The sequence below is a fragment of the Hypoxylon trugodes genome, assembly GCF_022578975.1.
Source record: "Hypoxylon trugodes strain CBS 135444 unplaced genomic scaffold F4822scaffold_4, whole genome shotgun sequence".
Taxonomy (NCBI): domain Eukaryota; kingdom Fungi; phylum Ascomycota; class Sordariomycetes; order Xylariales; family Hypoxylaceae; genus Hypoxylon; species Hypoxylon trugodes.
The window spans coordinates 1,525,169-1,545,869 of record NW_026250019.1 but is presented as its reverse complement, the minus strand read 5'-3'; the positions used below and the strand labels follow the sequence as shown (position 1 = coordinate 1,545,869).

General features: G+C 45.4%; 6 protein-coding genes across 6 annotated transcripts; 2 read left to right on the top strand and 4 right to left on the bottom strand.

Annotated features, from left to right (window-relative positions):
- Positions 1-4,491: 4,491 nt before the first annotated feature.
- F4822DRAFT_428031 (uncharacterized protein) lies at positions 4,492-5,866 on the bottom strand (the record flags this gene model as incomplete). Its single annotated transcript, XM_051460841.1, has 2 exons — positions 4,492-5,771; positions 5,830-5,866. The coding sequence occupies 2 exons, from the start codon at positions 5,864-5,866 to the stop codon at positions 4,492-4,494; spliced, it is 1,317 nt and encodes a 438-aa protein (XP_051315463.1).
- A 3,012-nt stretch (positions 5,867-8,878) lies between these two features.
- Positions 8,879-9,700, bottom strand: F4822DRAFT_399287 (uncharacterized protein). Its single transcript, XM_051457763.1, has one exon. It carries the CDS (start codon positions 9,583-9,585, stop codon positions 9,325-9,327), a length of 261 nt encoding a protein of 86 aa, XP_051315462.1. The 5' UTR covers positions 9,586-9,700; the 3' UTR covers positions 8,879-9,324.
- Positions 9,701-10,079: 379 nt separating this feature from the next.
- On the top strand, positions 10,080-14,062 carry F4822DRAFT_399286 (glycosyltransferase family 2 protein). Its single transcript, XM_051457762.1, has 3 exons — positions 10,080-10,658; positions 10,793-13,318; positions 13,381-14,062. The coding sequence occupies exons 1-3, from the start codon at positions 10,590-10,592 to the stop codon at positions 13,516-13,518; spliced, it is 2,733 nt and encodes a 910-aa protein (XP_051315461.1). The 5' UTR covers positions 10,080-10,589; the 3' UTR covers positions 13,519-14,062.
- Position 14,063: 1 nt separating this feature from the next.
- F4822DRAFT_399285 (Alpha/Beta hydrolase protein) lies at positions 14,064-15,687 on the bottom strand. Its single transcript, XM_051457761.1, has one exon. It carries the CDS (start codon positions 15,328-15,330, stop codon positions 14,206-14,208), a length of 1,125 nt encoding a protein of 374 aa, XP_051315460.1. The 5' UTR covers positions 15,331-15,687; the 3' UTR covers positions 14,064-14,205.
- A 164-nt stretch (positions 15,688-15,851) lies between these two features.
- F4822DRAFT_399284 (cysteine proteinase) lies at positions 15,852-16,947 on the top strand. The gene has a single exon (XM_051457760.1). It carries the CDS (start codon positions 15,977-15,979, stop codon positions 16,937-16,939), a length of 963 nt encoding a protein of 320 aa, XP_051315459.1. The 5' UTR covers positions 15,852-15,976; the 3' UTR covers positions 16,940-16,947.
- F4822DRAFT_399282 (uncharacterized protein) lies at positions 16,948-20,367 on the bottom strand. The gene is made up of 6 exons (XM_051457759.1): positions 18,745-20,367; positions 18,622-18,689; positions 17,976-18,564; positions 17,569-17,925; positions 17,401-17,511; positions 16,948-17,344 (listed from the first exon to the last, which is right to left on the bottom strand). Exons 1-6 carry the CDS (start codon positions 19,702-19,704, stop codon positions 17,093-17,095), a joined length of 2,337 nt encoding a protein of 778 aa, XP_051315458.1. The 5' UTR covers positions 19,705-20,367; the 3' UTR covers positions 16,948-17,092.
- Between the last annotated feature and the right edge of the window lie 334 nt (positions 20,368-20,701).

Below are 20,701 nucleotides of genomic sequence, written 5' to 3'. Positions count from 1 at the left end.
GGGTCAATGGAACTTTCTCTTGTGCGCTCGGTTGTATATGCAGCGATGTACAACCGGCCGTATTTTCATTGCGACGCAAAGCAACTCCGCTCCATGCGCCGAATTCACTTGGATAATTTCGGGCCTAGTTTGTCGGCGTCGCCCCGCCTGGATAAATTCACGAACGGAGGCGACTTCGGCCACGATTCTAGCTTAACTATAGGCGGTGTTGAGTATTCTCGGGGACCTGCCGTCATTTGCGAGGATCATTTTTGATATACGGTGAATCCTGATGATCGCGAGAGCGTCATACCGGTTCGCTATGTGAACATCTCCCAACCTATGATCTCAACGTGGTGCTCAATTTCACCAACAGCCTAAGAGAGGAAATGCTGTTAGTTTGATGATCAGACTATACTCTTCTGATAGGTATGCAGATTCATGTGACTTTATATGAACGTCCACGGCAGTTATGAGATACTCTCCAAAAAGAAACAGTCACCTCCGATGGGATATCAACCAATACGAATACTTGTTATTGCTACCGTCCCTGATCTCGGAGATTCAACCTACAGAAGGGGAAGGTAGGTTGATACGTCACGCTGCAGATATGGCGGGATATAGGTTGTTTTTTGCCACCATTCGCACATTTACACACAAACGTACATATTTTTCTTCCTGTCCCCCACGGTTCAAATCTGCATCCTTCCCCCCCTTGCGTAAGGTGGGTGGTAGACAACGTCCCTGAAGGATCTAGATGGGGGACACACTCATACCTCCCTACCACGCGCGGCTCCGGTCCGAACGCTGATGATGTCTCGTTCATGCGCGTCCTAATGCAATGCATAGTCAGCACATACTGTAGGTAGGAATCAAAACGAACACTCGGGGCTTTTCTGGAATTTGCGGAGTGCATCGGTTAGATTGATACCGGGTTGTTAGTAGATCTAGGGCTCAGCCCTCTCTTTTTACTTGGATACTGATGAAATTTTTTTCGTTCATCCTTGTTACAAGAGAGGGATCATGTATGTTTGTATGTAGGTGTATGTAGGTGCGATACCCCTGGACTTACTATCGTAGGCAAGTGTATCCGGAAGGATGAGGGTTTGGTGTTTGATAATGTAGAGAAGTAGGTAGGTACTTAGATGTATCTAGATGGAAGAGACAGGTACCTACCTAGGTACGTATAGAGGTCAGCGGCGTGTGGAGTTTTTCCGATAGGTGTAGTTCGCTATCTTTATTGCCAGTACGACGGCTTCAAGGAATTCGTGTTTCTATGGAATATTGAAGCTGTTTTCTATTTTACATTAGGCATTCAAAATATGATAGCGGACATTCAATTTTGTCCTGTTTTGTCGTCCAGTTCGCTTGCGTACATGATATATCGAGTACGAAGAATGTTTATTGAATGCCAAGTCATGTACTCTTCTTATTGGTAACTCACCTCGCCTTCATTGTCAACGTACCTAGGTCACCCAGCTGTATCGTACCCGCTTAGTCACTTACCTATGTACATACAATACTAGTAATACTAGTACTTAAGATTTCATGATGCAATTCACAATTGTAGATACCGAAGTAACTGTATAATTTTGTATTGAAACGCTCCAACGGCGCCTATCTCCATAGCGTAGCAAGTACCCGGATAGGTACCTACCTCTCTGAGTAAACACCAAATATCCGGGTAGGAGGTAATTAAGCACCGATATCTCCATTTTTCCTTTATGCCGGTAGATAAAGACTCTAGAAAACTCTAGAAAGGACCTTCTTACCTGCTAATATATTTATATTGGGTCTTTGGAGATCTGTATATGCTAGATAGCGTACGGTTCATGAGATCTGTATGTACGACCGACGCCGTTCAGCCCCTTGTACCTCGTTTGAGTAGCAGATCAATAATATGTATGAGGCTAAAGTATTAAAGTGCGTTTACGGCTTTGCCTATGTTAGATTCTCCATCATATAGAAACCGTGTGATAGGAATCAACGCTATACTAGGTGCATAGTTGGTTGCTTACACTCTTGTAGCAAGACCCTCTCAAGACTGAGTCGAGCATACATATGAAACACATACATCTAAGTAGGAATATATTATCCTACCGTTACAATCGCCAAAGCACCTAGCTACCTACCTAGGTAAGTCACCGCCCTGGCCCCTATATTCTTTAGCGATATTCGATTAATCACACCCCTAAATAAAGGTCTACCGAGATTTAAAGATTTAGATCTAAACCAAGACACGCAAGATTAGATAGAAATACCACGATGGAGGATAATGTATTCATTTCCGCTCCACAGTACATATAATGCTGGTTTCCAACTTTCGGCTCAAATTGCCAACTTGAGGGGTTTGTGGCTTACTTATGTGCAGGTGTAGAACGCCACGGCTTTAAAAGGACATGCTTGGGTATTATGGTTGGCTGGAGAGCAACGCTTGGACATAGATTCTCAAGTAGACTTCATGGGAAGATGTGATAGGGGCTTAGGACGAGGGATTTCATTTTCCTTATTGTCCAGGTACGGTAGAGGATACGGCTGATAATTATGTCTTAGATCGCTATCGAAAGTATATATACATACTATCTTGTACGACTTCGCTTGCGAGACGGGAAGTACCACGTGGAGGAGGGGGCGGGCGAGGAAAAAGGAATTATTGAGTTCATGAACGTATCGATCGGAAGGTATACACCGAGCCATAAAATCATTATGTCTCGTAGGGGTTATAATTGGAGGGTGGGAAGTCATCTTAGCCCTGAGGACTACCTAGGGACGTACCGTCGTTTGGGATACCATTTCCCCGAGCTCTTTGTGCATTATTTGTTGAGGTTACATACCTAGGTATCTACCAGATTGATAGACGGCGCATCGAATTACCCCTACGGCTAGCTATGTATTGGAGGAACTGCATGTGATACATGGGAAAAGAAAGGAACTAAAAACCTAGGATATTTTGCACAAGTACCTACTGTTTAGGTATCCGGGCAAGATACTGATGGTTACTCCACGTTCTCTTTCCACCAGAGGAAATATCCAGAATCATATGGCGTCGAATGGTGCGTATGAAGCATCCAGCCTGTCTCAAGTTCGTATGCAAATAGATACATACAAGCAGCCATCAGCCCAACCACTATATATCAAACAAGCATGACAATTCCACTACTTCCATCTAATACCCTTCCCTACCAAGACACTGCTGCCTATTTCCCTTCCTCTTGGCAAGCCAAATAAATGCCGCCACCCGACCGGACATCGGATACATGCAGCGGACAGGCAAAAGCCAACCTGCGGTGCGAGTACCTTCGGACCGCCACCATCGGCGACCTCTCACCAATATTATGTATATCCCATCGCGCAAAAGCCCGGCTTGTCTTACTGACGTGCATACGATATTCGCCTCCCCGATTTCTAGACTTGCGTCTTGGCTTGCATATATCTAGGGGTCCGTGTACGGGACCGGAAGTGGACTGGAGTGTGGATCGAGGGCGATGGGAGGTGACACCGCAGTAGCAGTAGGCTACTGTACCTATGCAAATGGATCGAGCAAAAAGTATTGGGGGAAACGAAGCTTTTGCCTCGCAATAGAGAGTAATCGTAGTTTAATCACTGCTGTAGAAACTGTGAAAAATGATTTGTTATATTTAATATATCATTTGTCTAATTTTATGGTATCTGCAAGTAGACTGGTCACTGGATACTGGAGAAGCCTTATGTGTACTTGAAATATAACCCAAGTGTTGAGCAATCCTAGCCACAGCCTCGTACGAAGTACACCATCCCAACGATTCCATCTATAGCCTTAACTCTGTCACCAGCAAGTCACCCATACCATTATCCACAATCACAAGACCAGTCACAAGCAACAAAACACATCAATATAGCAGTTGGAACCCATCTTTATTTTCTTCATTTCCGGCCTCTAAAGCTCGCTCAGAGAAGGGGGGTTTAGGTCAGGTTAGGTTAGGTTTGGTACGCTGGACGAGCACATAGCCCTGGGAGTCGGCGGGGGGATACACTACATAGCAAAAGACAATAGAAGTAGATAGATATAGAAGACAGGCTAGCCGCCACAAATAAATATAGCGATACCAGCAACCAGTCTACCAGGGCGCGCGCGCTATAAATGAAACTTTGTCTGTTTCCATTTCATTCGTATCTCCAAGCCAAGACGCCGTACCGTATAAAGTAAAGTAAAAAAAAGGTTGTAGCAGCAGCAGTAGCAAGTAGTATCCAGCCTCCCCCAAAGCCTTTCGCGAGTCCTCGTTGTTGTTGATCGAATCGCAACGAGGTGGTATGATTTGAAAAAAGATAAAACTAGGGAATCACAACAAGAGTACGCGCGCAGGTTTTTACCGATCGATCCAACTATAACAAGAAAATAAAAGGAAAAGTCCAGACTAAGGAAGTAGATACTAGAAGTAGCTCTAAAAAACTAGACGAGTTATATCCCCATTTTCGCGCGTTTCCCATACACCATCATGATATTAGACATCACGTTAGATTCGCGGCTAGATTTTAATCCCGTACAGCATTTTCGTCACCGAAAGGACTACTTGTTCGTACCGCACCTATGGAAGGTTTGCGTTTGTTTTCTGTGGGTTGTTTCGCGGTTTCGCCCATTACTGCACTCAAGGAGCTCTTACTTTGATGACCACGACTGGGCGGGTCAGCGAAAGGTCCCTGATCTGCTGGAGGTTCATCCACGATTATCGTCACCGCATTTGGATCCTTATCTTTTTCCTTGCGTGAATTAAGTAGTTGGACTAGGGGTTCGGGGCCGTCAGACTCCTCAGCAGCAGTACTACCAGATTTCGACTTTACATCAACAGTCTTAGGACCACTACCAACGCGTACCATTTGAGGTCGTACGGCGGTCGCTGTTGATGCACTAGCGTTTTTGAAGAAAGTAGCACCGATGCTGAAGGCTGGAGACGGAGGTGGTTGTTCGTATTTTTCGTAATCGACAGCTGGCACAGGAGGCGTTGAACTGCCGCTGTTGCTGCTGGCAGCACGCGATTTGACACTGACGATAGACGGCTTGAGGAAGTTGCCCTTTTGGGCCGGAAGAGGGGACACTATAGCATTCTTGCCATATATGGTTGAAGCAACACTGGATCGAGGAGCATAAGAAGTTCGCGCAACGGATGAGCGATCGCTGTAACCAGAGATACCCGAGTATGTAGAATCGCGAAGGTCCCCAGGAACGAAAAATCGCTGTTCGTCGAAGGGCGAGTTGTTGCCACTTTCCGCGTGTTGGATAGGAATTGGAGGGACGGGGGGAACAAGTAATGTTGGTGAAGTAGGAGTGGCTCGGTTAGTGACGCCAGGAATGTAGGCAATTTGGATAATGTTGGAAGCGCGTGTAAGAACGGTGGAGGCGATCGAGTGTACGGTATGTGTCGAAGTTCGTTTCGACCGTCTCGATGCGAAGTCGTTATCTATAGCACCGCCTTCTTTGCTGTGTTCCACATCACCTTGCCATTGCTCCTGTTCGTATTGGCCCCTCTTGCTCTTGACGCAGAATCTCCAGAATAGGTATGTGATAATTCCAACGGCAACTAAACCTCCAATTACACCGCCCACGATAGCGCCGACATTTGGTCCACTGCTGACGGTAGGTTGAGAAGTCGCAGCTGTTGGGTCTGCGACACAGACAGCTCGAGGACATGTATCGCAAGTCCGTGTCTTCAATTGACATACTTCATCAGCGGCACAAGTAGGACAGGACGGCGACGTGTTCTCGCATTGTACACAACCGTTTTGTCTCTTGGAGAATGACGATGGGATGTCTTCGTCTAATTGATATGTATTAGAGGCGGCGGCGTCACTATAATAGAAGGAATTAAAACTCACTGAGAGAGAACCCAACGAAGCCGGGAATGTCCGCCATCGTCACTAAGCCTGTAAGAGTGAACTCTAATCCGACTTAAGAGGCGAACCGGTTTAACCTTAAGTTTAAAAGGGGTACTTCGAATTGGTTATGCTCGTTGAATGTTGGGGATCGACAAGTTGATACTCGACGTTGATGGAAGGCTTGGCTTGGCGATGAGATCGACCCTATGTAGATCGGTCTAAGCTGGCTATAGTGTTCCCTTTTTTTTCGACTTGCGATTGAATCTCTAAAACACAGCGCGCAATTAAATTCGTATTTTCCTTTCTTTTTTTTTCCGAAGGCGCAAATAAATTTACAATACGATATCGGATGATAAGACGTTTAACGTTGGTCGCGGTAGTCGTGAATTGAGTTGGCGTTGACGTGGAGAAAGGGGTGGTGTGCGTGTGTGTGTGTGTATGTGTCGGGCGGGTAAGAGGTCGTTATGGTGGCGTCGAATTGTTTGGCTGGGAATAAACGAGTGACAGAGAGACTAGCTCAAAGAAATAAATATCAATAGATGCAACTTAGGTTGCCATGAAGAAGAACATCTAAAAAATAATCCACTGGGTACCGAAAGCAACTGGTGCGAGCGATACGTTTTTTTGATGTTGATTGCTGTGTGGTGGTTTTGAAGTGTGACAGAGCGAGGAGTGGTAGGTGAAGAGAAGACGACGAGGATGAATCCCGCACGGAGAGTGGGCAGATGGTAGATGGGGGATGGGGGGGGAAGAGAGAAAGAGGGAAAGAACACTAACTATGGGTGCATAATGGCAAGGTTAGGCCGGCTTGATTAATTGAGGGATGGCCTGGGCGAAACAACTCTGAGGAACAATGGGCCAATTTGCGGGTACGTATACCGGTACGTACTACAAGAAACGTTGTACAGAATAACGAAATTACCTGATTTGGCGAAACAAACTGATCATACAGGGTTCTAAGACGGCTCCTCATTGGTTCGCTAGTCGCTACTAAATAATCCCTAAATATTTTAATTCCTTCAGCGTATTTCGTACCTTTCTAACTTTTTGAATCCAGGAACACCAGACTCAATACGGTAGGTACTTTTATTAGGTAAAAGTATTAGGAAGCCGGATAACAAAGGAATTAGGATCTTGTTGAGATTATGTAGGATTTTCATTTGACAATTCCACCATCATAAATAATCACTGATCCATTTGTCTAGAAATAAATTTAAACCCATACTTATGGATATCGAAAGAAAAGAAAATGTTTCATTGTTCAGTAAATTCGCGCGCCACGTACCTCAAACCCACAGGTACCTGAAGTACCTAACAAAGAGTTGTTGGTAGGGCCAGAACTTTGGATCTACAGGGCCCACGCGATGGGGCCAGTTAGTGAACCGGCTTTGTCTCTTTGTTAACCATCTGCACGTGAACTTACGTTATTTCGATCAAAATGTACCTACCTAGGTACTGAGTGCTGTTCCTGATGTAGTGTACCTAGGTACCTTATGGATGTAGGTAGTACCCCAAAATCAAGACTTCGTGGCGTACGAGCAATATAAATATTGAAATGACCCGGCCCCTCAACGGCACTATCGTCGAATAAGATGTTCCATTTCGGAATGGTATCATGTCGCCAGTTCCCCGGGTCGGTAGAATAATCAATTTGATCGGGAGAAGTTAAGTTGCCCGCTTTCTTGGCGGCGTTAGTCGATATCACCATATTCCCTCTTCATCGAACTATTTTGGAGGTTTGCTGCCGACCCTGCCGGGGATGTCGGGGACGAATATAAGAACAAACCACTTTCTCCTCCCGCAAGGAGTCATGAGAATTCATGACCTGAATGTCAGTTGCACATCCTCCTTACATTGGCAATTGACATTGGGAGGTTGGTGTGACTGAGAATGTTTGCTTTCTGGGTCTTATTATCTGTAGGGAATATCCTAACAAATTCTAATGTCGGGAAGAGGGATAAGTATAAGTAGTTAAATGAGAATCAATGCAAGATTATGACGTTGTAGAGTATTCTGAAGCTCCATATGCATGTGCATACAACCTGCGCGAGGTTATTCGATGGGACGGCGATGCCGTTGCATAATGCCTCTTTGAGATGTCGGTGAAGGAAAATTGAAGATGGATGAAACTGAAGCGTCGGCTCCTATTTGTGAGGTGCATATATCTTATTTGAAGTGAGTACCTATGGTATTGTCGTCTGCCAAGGGATTGAAAGACTTTCATGATATGATCGAAGATGACTAAGTACCTAGGTTAGGATGATATTGGAGGTTTCATACCTAAAAATCATGATAGCAAATTCGACCATTGCCTTGCTGCGCTAACGTGATTACTGGAAATGAACTATTGGATGGATGGGACATTAGACATCTTGGCTTTCGGTGCTGTTGTTGGAAGTCGTGGTAAATATAGGACTGGATGGCTACGATGATGAGGCTGAAGAAATAAATCAGCAGATCCAATAAGAATAATCTCGAATTGTTCGATTTATTCTAGATGACATTTGAATTGTTGGTTTAATCGTCGCTGCAAGTGAAATGTAACGTTGGTAGGGCTATAGCCTACGCATGAGTCTCTAAACTGAATATCGTCTAACTTAACTGCCTAAATGATCTGAATTTGAAGCTAAGGTATAGTTAAGATTTTATATAAATGGAAATCTTCACTCCTTTTGTCGCTATAATCTGCACCAATTCTAGCCAAAATGTCGAAATCTAGCTGAGGTGAGATAACATGGGCAATATGCTCGGCGTCAGCGATGAAAAAAGCCATTGGCGGATATGTACCTAATTCTTTGCACTGCCCCCATCGTTCGTATCCACATGTGCACTTAGACGATATCCCCCACCCAATGAGGCTGCCCTATCTCCACAGATGCCTCCTATTTTTGTTGCTATTTTTGGGGATGGGGGACCCTTATGGGGCTCAAGGCGCGTGCTGCAAATGCATCACCAAACCTAATGCGGCCCGTAAAGTAAGAATTTTATAGGTCTCGTCGTATCTCGTCGTAATAAATACAAAATTTTATCAGATCGACTTGATAATAGAATTTGATTTGACTTGATAGGAATAGTATGCGCCGAACTATACGATACAAACAACCCATAGAGTAAATTTGTCAAATTTGTACTCACGTACACGTAAGGCCCTGGGGGAAAATATGGGGCGTAGTTTCAAGCTAATAGGAGCTGAGGACGCCAACGAACAAAGCCGTTCAGGCGGTACCCCTAATGCCCCTAATGCATGCATACAGTAGCATACAGTACAATTATACCGTGGACATTGCCGTATGTAACTATTCGTATTCTTTAATAAAGTGTTTAAAATTTTGCATTGGGTGCATAATAATAGCCGTTTTGATGATACCCATTAATACTTGATATTTTCAAGATATCGTGGGATAGAATCAAGATTATAAGGAATGATGGCTGGTGGTGCAGTTTTGCCAACTTGCTCGTCTTATTCTCATCTCTGTGCTGACTTTGTAGCGTAGCCTATTGGGCTGACAGGTTATAAGTACATAAATACTTGTATAGTTGATATTGATATAGTGAATTGTATTGCGCCTTGTCGAGTTGACGCCATTTGCCAGTTCGCTTTTGTGGCTGAAGCCCCGAATGTTGGATCCGTCTCGAAAAACCTGCAAGTAAAAGACTTTTATTTTTCCCATCCTGGCCTCCTATCTTATGCGTACAACGATGCAATAACACAATGGATGAGAGAAAAAGGGAGAAACATAACTCATGGGATCTCATCGGAGGGTGACATCGTCGGATAGACAATCACGAGAATCATACACATACCTCATTTATATTAGTGACGTAGGTGGTGTTTCTGTATGTCTCTGTTGTGAGCAGGTGACGAATGAATTCGAACGTCTGTTAAGCAGATGGAATTGGAGAAATCAAGTAAAAAGCGGCCCGTTTCAGCCAACCACATATCAGCTTGGCAACGGTACTAACGTACTAATGTCTATAATACGGATTTTTGCTTGCTTGCTAGAGGTAACCGCACCTTCTAACCAACCACTTAAATTCACTACAAAATAGGAAAAGTACCTAAAAGTAGGTACCTATAGTAACGTTAACTACTAACGGTTTGAGACCGCTTGTAATTTTCAAGTATTTTTTTCATGCTAAGCCACATCAGCCCCCCCTGATCCAGCGCATTTTGTAGGGTTTGCATAGCTTGAAGTGGATACTTTTATTTTTTATTTTTCAAGGTATTGAAGTACCTACGTAGACGTCTCTTCTTTCTGCATGTCTCCTTTTACTGGTATTAGCAAACCTCTCATAAAGCCATAAAGCCGTATGGGGTGCTTTCCGACGCTGATCCCATCCCAACCTGAAAAAGAAAAATACGAACCGACTGCCCTTTCTTAGTTCTTCATCTTCCCCTTTAGAAAATACCTATTCCCTCCATCGCCATCGCGAGAAGTAAGAGGGTGATTGATTCATCAAATCCCTCTATCGATACTTTTATTTAGTATTGTTTTCTTTTCGCAGCATTAGACTCTTGCCTGCACATCGGGCTACCTTCGCTCTTTTTAATTCACCCTTCTCTCGTGGGGGAACATAGCTACCTACCTCTCCCTCGCGTGGCCCCTGGATCGATCTTACGTTTCTTCGTCCGCGTGTCAAAATAAACCAACTCTCCAACGAATTTCGCAACGAAAAAACAACCGAATAATTACCTACGCCTTATTTACAGGTTTGCCGTTGAGACTATTGAAAACGGCTGGTATAGCCGATAATTAAAGATGGCATACAACGGTGGTCACGATGAGTACGATGCTCATAGACTTCAAGACATGCCTGCTGGCAGCACGGTAAGGCATAACTTAACCTTAACTCAAACCAAAACCAGCGCTTTGGGTCATACTTAAATCTTTTACATTTTTATGACGTTTAAATCTGCAAGATTCAAGGTCGCACTGCTAATTTCAATTTCTTTCCTCTTTAGTATCACCTACCTCCCCAAGATCAAGACGAAGATGAATCGCAACGTCATCTCCTAGGACAAACTCCCGGTCTTCATTACGAGCAAGATCGGTTGGGCGCGCACACCCCTCCTGTACGACCTGTTTCGGCCTATTCTCTTACCGAATCATATGCAACCACCGCTCCCCCTCTTACCCAATCACCAGCACCCCAATATGGAGGAAGCGAGTATATGGGTGGTTATGGTGGACACCAGCTTGAGGATACCGGTTTCGGATACGGAAGACCCGCATCTACCGTTGACAGCGACGAGAGCTGGCTTCGTCGACAGCAACCCGGCGGTGGCGCCGGTGGTCTAAAGCGTTACGCTACTCGAAAAGTCAAGCTAGTTCAGGGCTCCGTTCTCAGCGCCGATTACCCGGTTCCCAGTGCTATCAAGAATGCTGTTCAAGCCAAATATCGCGATGCCGAAAGTGGCAGTGGTGAGTTCTTAAACATGCGATACACCGCTGCTACCTGCGATCCCAATGATTTCACACTGAAGAATGGTTACGATCTGCGACCCAGAATGTATAACCGACATACTGAGCTACTGATCGCCATTACGTACTACAACGAAGACAAGCAACTTTTCTCTCGTACGCTTCACGGTGTTATGCAAAATATTCGCGATATCGTCAACTTGAAGAAATCTACCTTCTGGAACAAGGGTGGTCCCGCCTGGCAGAAGATTGTGGTTTGCTTCGTTTTCGATGGTATTGACAAAGCTGACAAGGAAACCTTGGATGTCTTGGCTACTATTGGTGTTTTTCAAGATGGTGTCGTGAAGAAGGAAGTTAACGGTAAAGAAACCGTAGCTCACATTTTCGAATACACCACCCAGCTGTCTGTTACGCCTAATCAGCAGCTCATCCGACCGGTAGACGATAGTCCTCAGACTTTGCCTCCTGTCCAGATGATTTTCTGTTTGAAGCAGAAGAACACCAAGAAGATCAACTCTCACCGTTGGCTATTCAATGCTTTTGGCCGAATCCTGAATCCTGAAGTGTGTATTCTTCTTGATGCTGGTACCAAGCCTGGCTCAAAATCGCTTCTTGCGCTCTGGGAAGGTTTCTACAACGACAAGGACTTGGGTGGAGCTTGTGGTGAAATTCACGCCATGTTGGGTAAGGGCGGCAAGAAACTAATGAATCCTCTCGTTGCCGTCCAAAACTTCGAGTACAAGATTTCCAATATTTTGGATAAGCCTCTGGAAAGTTCTTTCGGTTATGTGTCTGTGTTGCCTGGTGCTTTCTCCGCCTACAGATTCCGAGCCATCATGGGCCGACCTCTCGAGCAATACTTCCATGGTGATCACACCCTTTCCAAGATCCTTGGACCTAAGGGTATCGAAGGCATGAACATTTTCAAGAAGAACATGTTCTTGGCCGAAGATCGTATTCTGTGTTTCGAACTTGTCGCAAAGGCTGGGTCTAAGTGGCATTTGACCTATATCAAAGCCGCCAAGGGTGAAACCGATGTGCCCGAAGGAGCTCCTGAATTCATCAGTCAGCGACGACGTTGGCTCAATGGTTCTTTTGCTGCCTCGCTTTACTCTTTGATGCATTTTGGTCGTATGTACAAGAGTGGTCACAATATTCTGCGCATGTTCTTCCTACACATTCAGCTTCTCTACAACATCGCAAACGTCTTGTTCACCTGGTTCAGTTTGGCTTCTTACTACCTCACAACAACGGTTATTATGGATCTAGTCGGAACTCCCACAGAACCTGGCCCAACGACTGCTGAACGACACGGTTGGCCCTTCGGCGACAGAGCTACCCCGATTATCAACATCATTCTCGAGTATCTCTACATTGCCTTCTTGATTCTACAGTTCGTACTAGCTCTTGGTAATCGCCCAAAGGGTTCCAAGTGGTCTTACATTACTTCGTTCGGTCTCTTCGGTCTTATTCAGCTCTACGTACTTATTCTTTCTGGTTACTTGGTCGTCAATGCGTTCCAACCGTCGAATTTGCCTAAAGGTGAAAGCGCTGGTGATGCTCTGAAGGATATGTTTACGGGTCAGTCTGAAGTTGCCATCATCATTTTGGCTTTGCTTGCGACGTTTGGTCTGTACTTCATAGCATCCTTCATGTACTTGGATCCCTGGCACATGTTCCACTCCTTCCCGGCTTATTTGATTCTCATGTCGACTTACATCAACATTCTCATGGTGTACGCCTTCAACAACTGGCACGATGTCTCGTGGGGTACCAAAGGTTCAGACAAAGCAGAAGCATTACCAGCAGCTCAGATTGTGAAGGACGAAAAGGGTGAAGCAGCCATCGAAGAAGTTGATAAACCCCAAGAGGATATCGATAGTCAGTTCGAGCAGACTGTCAAGCGTGCTTTGACTCCCTTCAAGCCTGAGGCCGAAGTCGAGCACAAGGATCTTGAAGATTCGTACAAGTCTTTCCGAACATCCTTGGTTATTGCGTGGCTATTCTCCAACTGTGCCCTTATTGTTGGTGTTACTAGTGATAAGCTATCCACGTTTGGTATCGGGGTAAGTTCCATTCCCATGTCGATATATATGAGAAAAATCAATATGCTAACCAATTTTAATAGGGTACGACCTCCGACAGAACGGCGCAGTTCTTCAAGTTCCTGCTTATCTGTACTGCAGCCCTTTCTCTAATCCGTTTCATCGGCTGCTGCTGGTTCTTGGGCCGAACTGGAATCATGTGCTGCTTCGCCAGACGGTGAAGTGGCAATATACCTAGCAGCAGGCGTAGTTGGGTTCTTAAGAAATTTATACCCCCTGAAACGTGTACAAATGTGGCCTTACTATCATCATCTCTCTCCAGGACCTGGCGTCGAACGAAGAACAAGCACTGTATTTGTTGTTTCTAAAGCTGGATAGATGGGGGGTTTGGCGACTTGAGAGAAGAGAGCAAGGAATATTTTTTCTTACGGCTTTTTCTTGTTTTTGTGTGTGGTTGTGAATTATGCAAATGCAAAGAGATTTATGGAAAGGGGAAGGGATTCAGAAAAAGTTATATGCGGCGGCTGCTACTACCTACACACAAACAACAACCCTTATTACCTATCTACGACTATTACGAATTGTTGCCGCTGTAGTTGGTCCTCCGCTGTTAAATCGTGCAGCATTGTCTCGGGCGTTGTTTGTTGTTAAATCGCTTTTCTCCTTTATATACTCCTAATGTGCCTAAAGCTGAATAATCAAGGTCAGTTGTTACGAATCTGGTTTTTATCGAAACGTATATCAAGTTAGTCTTATGATGTTCAAGTGCGATTTGATATTGAAAATGTGAGCCGTATACATATCATGATATATGTCTAAATATGTAGGTTTCCGTACTTATTCTCGCAGCGGTTTCGGCTGTATTCCAGGGTCCTAAGACGATCCTCTCACATCACGTCTCCCATAATTCAAACCCCGTTCTCCTCAAAAAACTCCCTAGCATCCGCAATTGCCTCTCTCAGCTCCTTCGTCATCCCAATCGTCTTATGCGCCTGGATCAACCCATGCGACGCCAACGGCGCCCCGTGAAATCGCACTAAATGTTCATCATTCTCGGCAACCATCTCTTGCGCGAAACTCCGTACTTGCTCGTGTAACGCCTCTCCCGTGCCCGCGCATAGCCAGAGCGGAACACTGGTCTTGAAGGGGTGGTGGAGGGGCGATATATACGGCAATGCGTAACGCGCTAAAGGCGTGGACGGGATGTATGATTCAACGCCCCATTGGAGGAGGGAGCGGACTAGTACGTCGCGTTGGGCGTTGGGGTAGGAGTCATAGTCTGATACTGCGGCGTGGGTTACGTGTATCCAGGGTGACCAGGCCATGGCTGCGCCGGGTAAAGGGTGGACGTTTTGGTCTTCTAGGTATCGTAGTAGGGCGAGAGCTAGGTTCCCACCGGCGGAATCTCCGGATAGGATGACGTCTTTTGGAGATACGCCGAGGGAGAGAATGTATAGGTATACGGTTAATATGTCCTGTACGGCGGCTGGGAAGCGTGCTTTGGGGCTACCGTCGGAGATCCGGTATTGTGGGAAGAACATGTATGATGCGCCGACGCCCAAGTCCGGGATTAGGGCTTCGGAGATGACCTGTCCGAATTCTTGGGTCCCGAAGGCAAGCACGAAGGCTCCGCCTGGGATATGTAAAATCACTTTCTGGCCTGGTGGGATTTGTTTTGGCGGTGCGTTCGGAAACCATATGCCCCCTACAGTCGCAGGTTGCGCTAGCCCTTGAGCAAGTACACTGGTGTAAGTGCGCGAATCGGCTGGATTTACGAGGGTGTAGCGAGATCCGGCTTTCTTTTGGTCAGATAGGACGCCGTCTAACCCTGTGGTTCGGGTGACTGTCATGTAATGGAAGACATGCTTGCATATGGCGTTTACAAAACAGATGGTGAAATTCCACTCCCGTATGGGACGGAATGCGTTGAAGCTAAATCGGATTGAGTAGAAGACTGAGAGAGGGAGGAGCTTGAGTACAAAGTATATGATATAGAGGCCCTTGAAGGGTTGTCTCGAGAATAGAGGTGCCATTATGTCTACCTAGTGAAAAACTTCATATATACAAGAGATAGAGTAGATGGTCATATTCTGTTGTTTATATATACCTACGTGTTGGAACCTGAGAGCCAGGAGGCTAGTTCACGTCAAGGGTGGCTGAATCACAACCCCGCGAAAGAGAGAAGATATGTTGGAGTGCTGCTCGAGTGGGAACTGAGCGGCGGCACAGCATCCTCGATAGACCTTGCATTTTACTAGCATGTCTTCCGAGTAGTCACTCCGTCGTACCCAAGCCCTATCGAAGATCTCACCGATGGTGTGCGCCGGGATGTGCCGCGAAGTTTGTGGCTTGAGTTTTACGATCAAATTTCGAGGATATCCCGATGTTAGGTAGGAAGGGGAAGAAGAGACGATGTAGCTGAAGCTAACAATTTAACCGCCTATAATTATAGTGCAATTAGGTAATGATAGCGCACTTCTCACCCCACCTATTCTTAGGTACCTAGGTAGGTACGATTTTACCCCACGTTGAAAGAAATGAAGCTTAAACTTCCCACGTGAATTCTAACTTTCAACCATCTTGACTTTACTACTCGCCCCGTCCTTATAACAGAGAGTTCAGATCCGTTATATCTTTTAGATTTAAGAATAATTGAGTGATACCCCATCATAAATCAACATGGAGTCCCTAGAAACAATACAAACCCGCCACCGAAAAGAACAACGCGAACTTCAAGCGCGAATCACGAACAAAAAGAAGAACGCGACCAAGAAGACACGAAAAGGCGTCAACGACGAGTGTGCCGAACTCGAGCGGCAATTAAAAGAGAAACATGAACAAGAAATAGCAGCTTTAAATGGGAATGGCGAGAATACAGAAAATGCGACCGAGGAGCAAAACCAACCCGAAGAAACCTCACAAGACCAACCTCCCACCGACGCGACGAACGGAATATCACAACAATTGAAAACTGTCACATTCTCCGATCCTGATCCCGAACCTGAACCGATAACACAACAATCCGGCCCAAAGAAACGCAATCGCCAAAAAGAACGCATGGCGCGCCGAGCCGCAGAACAAGAAGCTGCAGCTGAAGCGGCGGAGCAAGAAGCAGCCAACATGACCGACCACCGAAAAACCGAGAAGACGTACCTACTTAAAGAATTCAAAGCGAATAACCTCGTCGAGAAGGAGATACAACCAGATGGGCATTGCTTGTTCTCAGCTATAGCGGATCAGCTACAGACGAGAGGTGTGTCGTTAATATCAGGCTTGGGAGCAGGGAAGAGTGAAGAGGAGGTTAAGGGCAAACCACCGTATAGCATTGTGAGAATAGCGGCGACCAATTATATGAGAGCGCATGAGGATGACTTTGCGCCGTTTCTGGAAGAGCCGTTTGGGAGTTACGTGGCTAAGATACGGGATACGGCGGAGTGGGGTGGACAGTTGGAACTCCTGGCGCTGGCGAGTGCGTATGGAGTCGAGATCAAGGTGTTGCAGGATGGGCGGACGGAAACGATCGAGCCGAGAGACGATGCGAATAAGAAGGAGAATGGGGAGAGGCACAAGATATGGCTTGCGTATTATCGCCATGGGTATGGACTAGGGGAGCATTATAATTCGTTACGGAAAGCGGATTAAGTAGTGAAATGAAATAAACCGAATTCATGAGTCTGGATTGACTATGGTAGTGTCGTAAAGGTGTTACGTATCTTCCTCAAGCCTATACATCTATATGTTACAGTCCAGTCATCATGATCCTGTTCTCCCCTAAATAACCATGAAAACATCGTTCTATACGCCTTGAAATATCGGATCCGAGCTTTCCTCTTTGAACTTATGCTTCCATAGCGAACCAATGGGTTTTAACTTAAGCCTAGCTGATAATTCCTTAAGCTTAGCTACCCTGCTATCGTCGTGGACAATCCAAAGCACGATAGCCGATACCGCCCATGTGATGAATGCTATCATGATCGTAGAAATCAGGAACGCGGATTGACCACGACTAACATCGTCGTAGGCAAAGGCGTCCATACTAAATAGTGACTGGATGGTATTAGTATGAAAGCCTTTGAGCCTTTAGGCGTAAGTGAATAGCATACGGAAACATAGCTGAGTGGAAGGTAAAATATAGTAACAATCGTGAATACAAGGATGTATTGGTTCAGGACAGTTGCCCGAGATGCCTCACGCACAGATGTAGCACTGAAGAGCTAAATGAACATGTTAGCGATTTCGGAATGTACTCTAGCCTTAGATTTTATACGTACACCATCCCTAAAACTTTTTATCTCCTCTTCCTTCTTTTCGATGCGATATAGAAGGGATTTCGTGGAGGAACTATGAAAAGATATGGCTTCCTCCCATGCATCATCAATCCCTTTCATAAAATCATTTGGGGGCGCGTCGCTATGGTTTGAATCGGCAGAGCCGCGGCGACCTGAACCGGATTGAATATTCGAGTAGAAATCTTGTTTAAGCTGTTGAAGTTCCCGTTCGCCCTCTTGGATCCACTCGGAAAATATTCTTAATGCTTGAAGGACTGTAAAATAGAGACGAGATCTGTCGAATGTACTATCGAACATCATCGCGGCACCGCCTCGTTTTGGGTCTAGAAGATCATCGATCTATGTATATTAGCTAGGTCCTCGGAGTGGAATGACTGAGCTGTTGCTACCTTTACACCGACCAGGTTGTCCACCTCATTTAGAGTCTCAATCCACTTACGCTTCCATATAGGAAACACAGAGAGTAGAACTTTCAGGTATACCGCGACAGCTGTAAATCTTCCTCGGCTTGGCATATCTAGAGGACGCTCGCTCTCCATGAAGAGGCGCCGATATCCAGAGTCGCTTAAGCAGATAATAGTATAGGACGGCATATCTCCTGTATGAGAAGAAACGATCGCAATAGCGAACCTTTGTTCGATAATGCCGATATCATCCATGCCGTTAAGCGAACTAAGCTTGCCATGGACGCGAGCGGGGTGCAGTCCATTCTTCAGTTGGTACTCGTGGTCAGTCGGTAAGTACTGCTTGCCGGTTGATAGAACCCGAAGATGAAAGTGGAGGTGAATCCAACTGGACGATACCCAAACTTCGCTCGTTTGCATGAATCGTGGCCATTTCGATACGTAACAACTTAAGAAACGAAGAGCCTTTTTGGTTCCTAGCGTCATTTGGCTGACATCTCCTGCGACGGCCATCTGTGATAAGGCGAGATATATGCAGGCAAAGCTAAGGAGTCGCCGGTCATGAAACACTTGCCTTGATTTGCCAAATTAGTACTTATGATTATCGGACAGTCCACAACAAGTAGCTTACCATAATCTTCCGAAAACCTTCCCATCCCAAGGACATGATTGATCAATCTGTAACCTATGATCATCAGGCTATCAATGTGAGTCAGTATCGAGCTTTTTAGCTCTAGATTTGAAAGGAGATTACCTGGAGTTGACATAAAAGTGAGCGTTTTCCGCTTAGCCAAGGTGATCTGGAAAAGTGAGCACCAGATCTATCATAGCCTGATTGGTATAATATAGTCCTCGTGTCCCCTGGGCAGTTCAAGAGAAGAACAGAGTCGGAGACATCTGATTCAAACGGTACAGCAATTTCATCAGGATCCCGTATTGATCTTCCTTGATACAGCCAGTTTGCTCTGACTAGTGGAGCGACCTGGGTGAGTTTTCTGGCGAGATTTGGTTCTCTCATCTGGTCAATGTGTTTCCATGGAACTTCTATCGTTTGTGAACCCTCGCTAGTAGCTTGTTGAACTACGAGGATAACATCGCTAGAACTATCTCGTTCCCAGCCGTGCATGTGGATAAGTTCAATGGCGTCATATGAGCCAGATAGGATATGGAAGATGTTGAATTTTGCTAGGAACATGTCGCATAGCCAGGTCAGATCCGGATTTAGTGTGACCGAATGATACCTTTGTAGAGAGTAAGAACTCATCATATCAAGGCTTGGTTGGTATCGATTGATACTGATTTGAGAAGGAAACCCCGAGTTTTCTTTTTTATCAAGTGTTTGTTGGAGAATTTCTAGAAACTGTTCTTGCCTCCTACCCATTTCCACAAGTCGTCGATGGACCTTTTCGAGGTCGAGGTCTCGATTCTTCTGTTTCCTTGGGGAGAGGCATCTCGGACAAGGATCTGTCTTATTTGAAGATCTAGTATGTGAATTGGTTCTTCTCTTGCTAGTATTTATGTGACGAAATCTTCTTGACGTGGAAGGATGGTAAGGATGGTCCCATCTTCGAGAAAGGTCTTGATCTGTAGGTGGTGCCAACAGGGAGCGACTCTCGCTATGCTCCAGGGATGTATAGGTTGCAAGGCTCTGAGTGCTGCTTCGACTGACAAGGGTGACTTGTGTTGACAAGGGAGTTTTCAAATCTTGGTCCATACCAGGAAATTTAATCAGGTAATAGTATCAACGGTATTGGTCTAATTTCGTCAATATCAAATCTATTCATCTTCACATCACGGAATGGGAGATTCGGCTTAATAAGGCGCATTGTATTTCATTTACTCATGTTGAACCCTGGCGGCCTCGACAGAGCCTTACGCCTGCGCCTCAGTGGAATTATTTACTGATTAACCAGTCGGACAGGCTCTTAACCGCCAGGGTTCGGGAGAATATTCCCGATGTTGTACCTGAGCTGGCGCAACGCGTAATTGATCATCTCTGCCATTGTATATCTTTCGAATAATAGGGCTTCGAAAAGGAATCGATGTTTAGTTGGTGACCACCCGCGTTCTCACCGAAAAAGGATATTGATTATGAAACTGCCATTAGGATACCTACCCAGGTACCTAGGTAGGCAGAATTTTGAAAGCCAATATATTTCTTTTACGAACTAGAGAATAAGGCTTCATGATTGGTATTGGTATTTAGATCGTAGGAGGCTGGTGTTCACCCTGAATCACGCATATGCGATGTGATAGAGTGATGAGTTGACGAATCTAAGACAACGATCTTGACCTGAAAAAAGTAAAACCGGGCATTGTTGAGGATTAGCACACGGGTGCACGGACTACAAGATATACCGAGATGTGGCTAGAGAATTTATCTAAAAGCCACATTATGTACTCCTGTCTTGGACTAAAACAATAAGCACTAGCCACGTCTATAAAATTGCCGAGACGGGCCGCACTCGGAGTCAATTGTCATCCGTCATAGAAAGAAACTCTGAATTGTTCTAGTCTCTCCTCCTTAAAAAAGTTTCCCGTTGTGCTTAGGTACTAACTACCTACCCAGGTATGCAAGTTGTATTTCTAAGCTAATTGCGGGTTCGGTCGGGAACTTAGTCTTATAAATCAATTCTCTACTGTAGAGAGAGAGGGGCTCCACATGCATTTACTTAGGCGAACTAAGAAGAAGAAAAAAAGGAGTGAGAGGG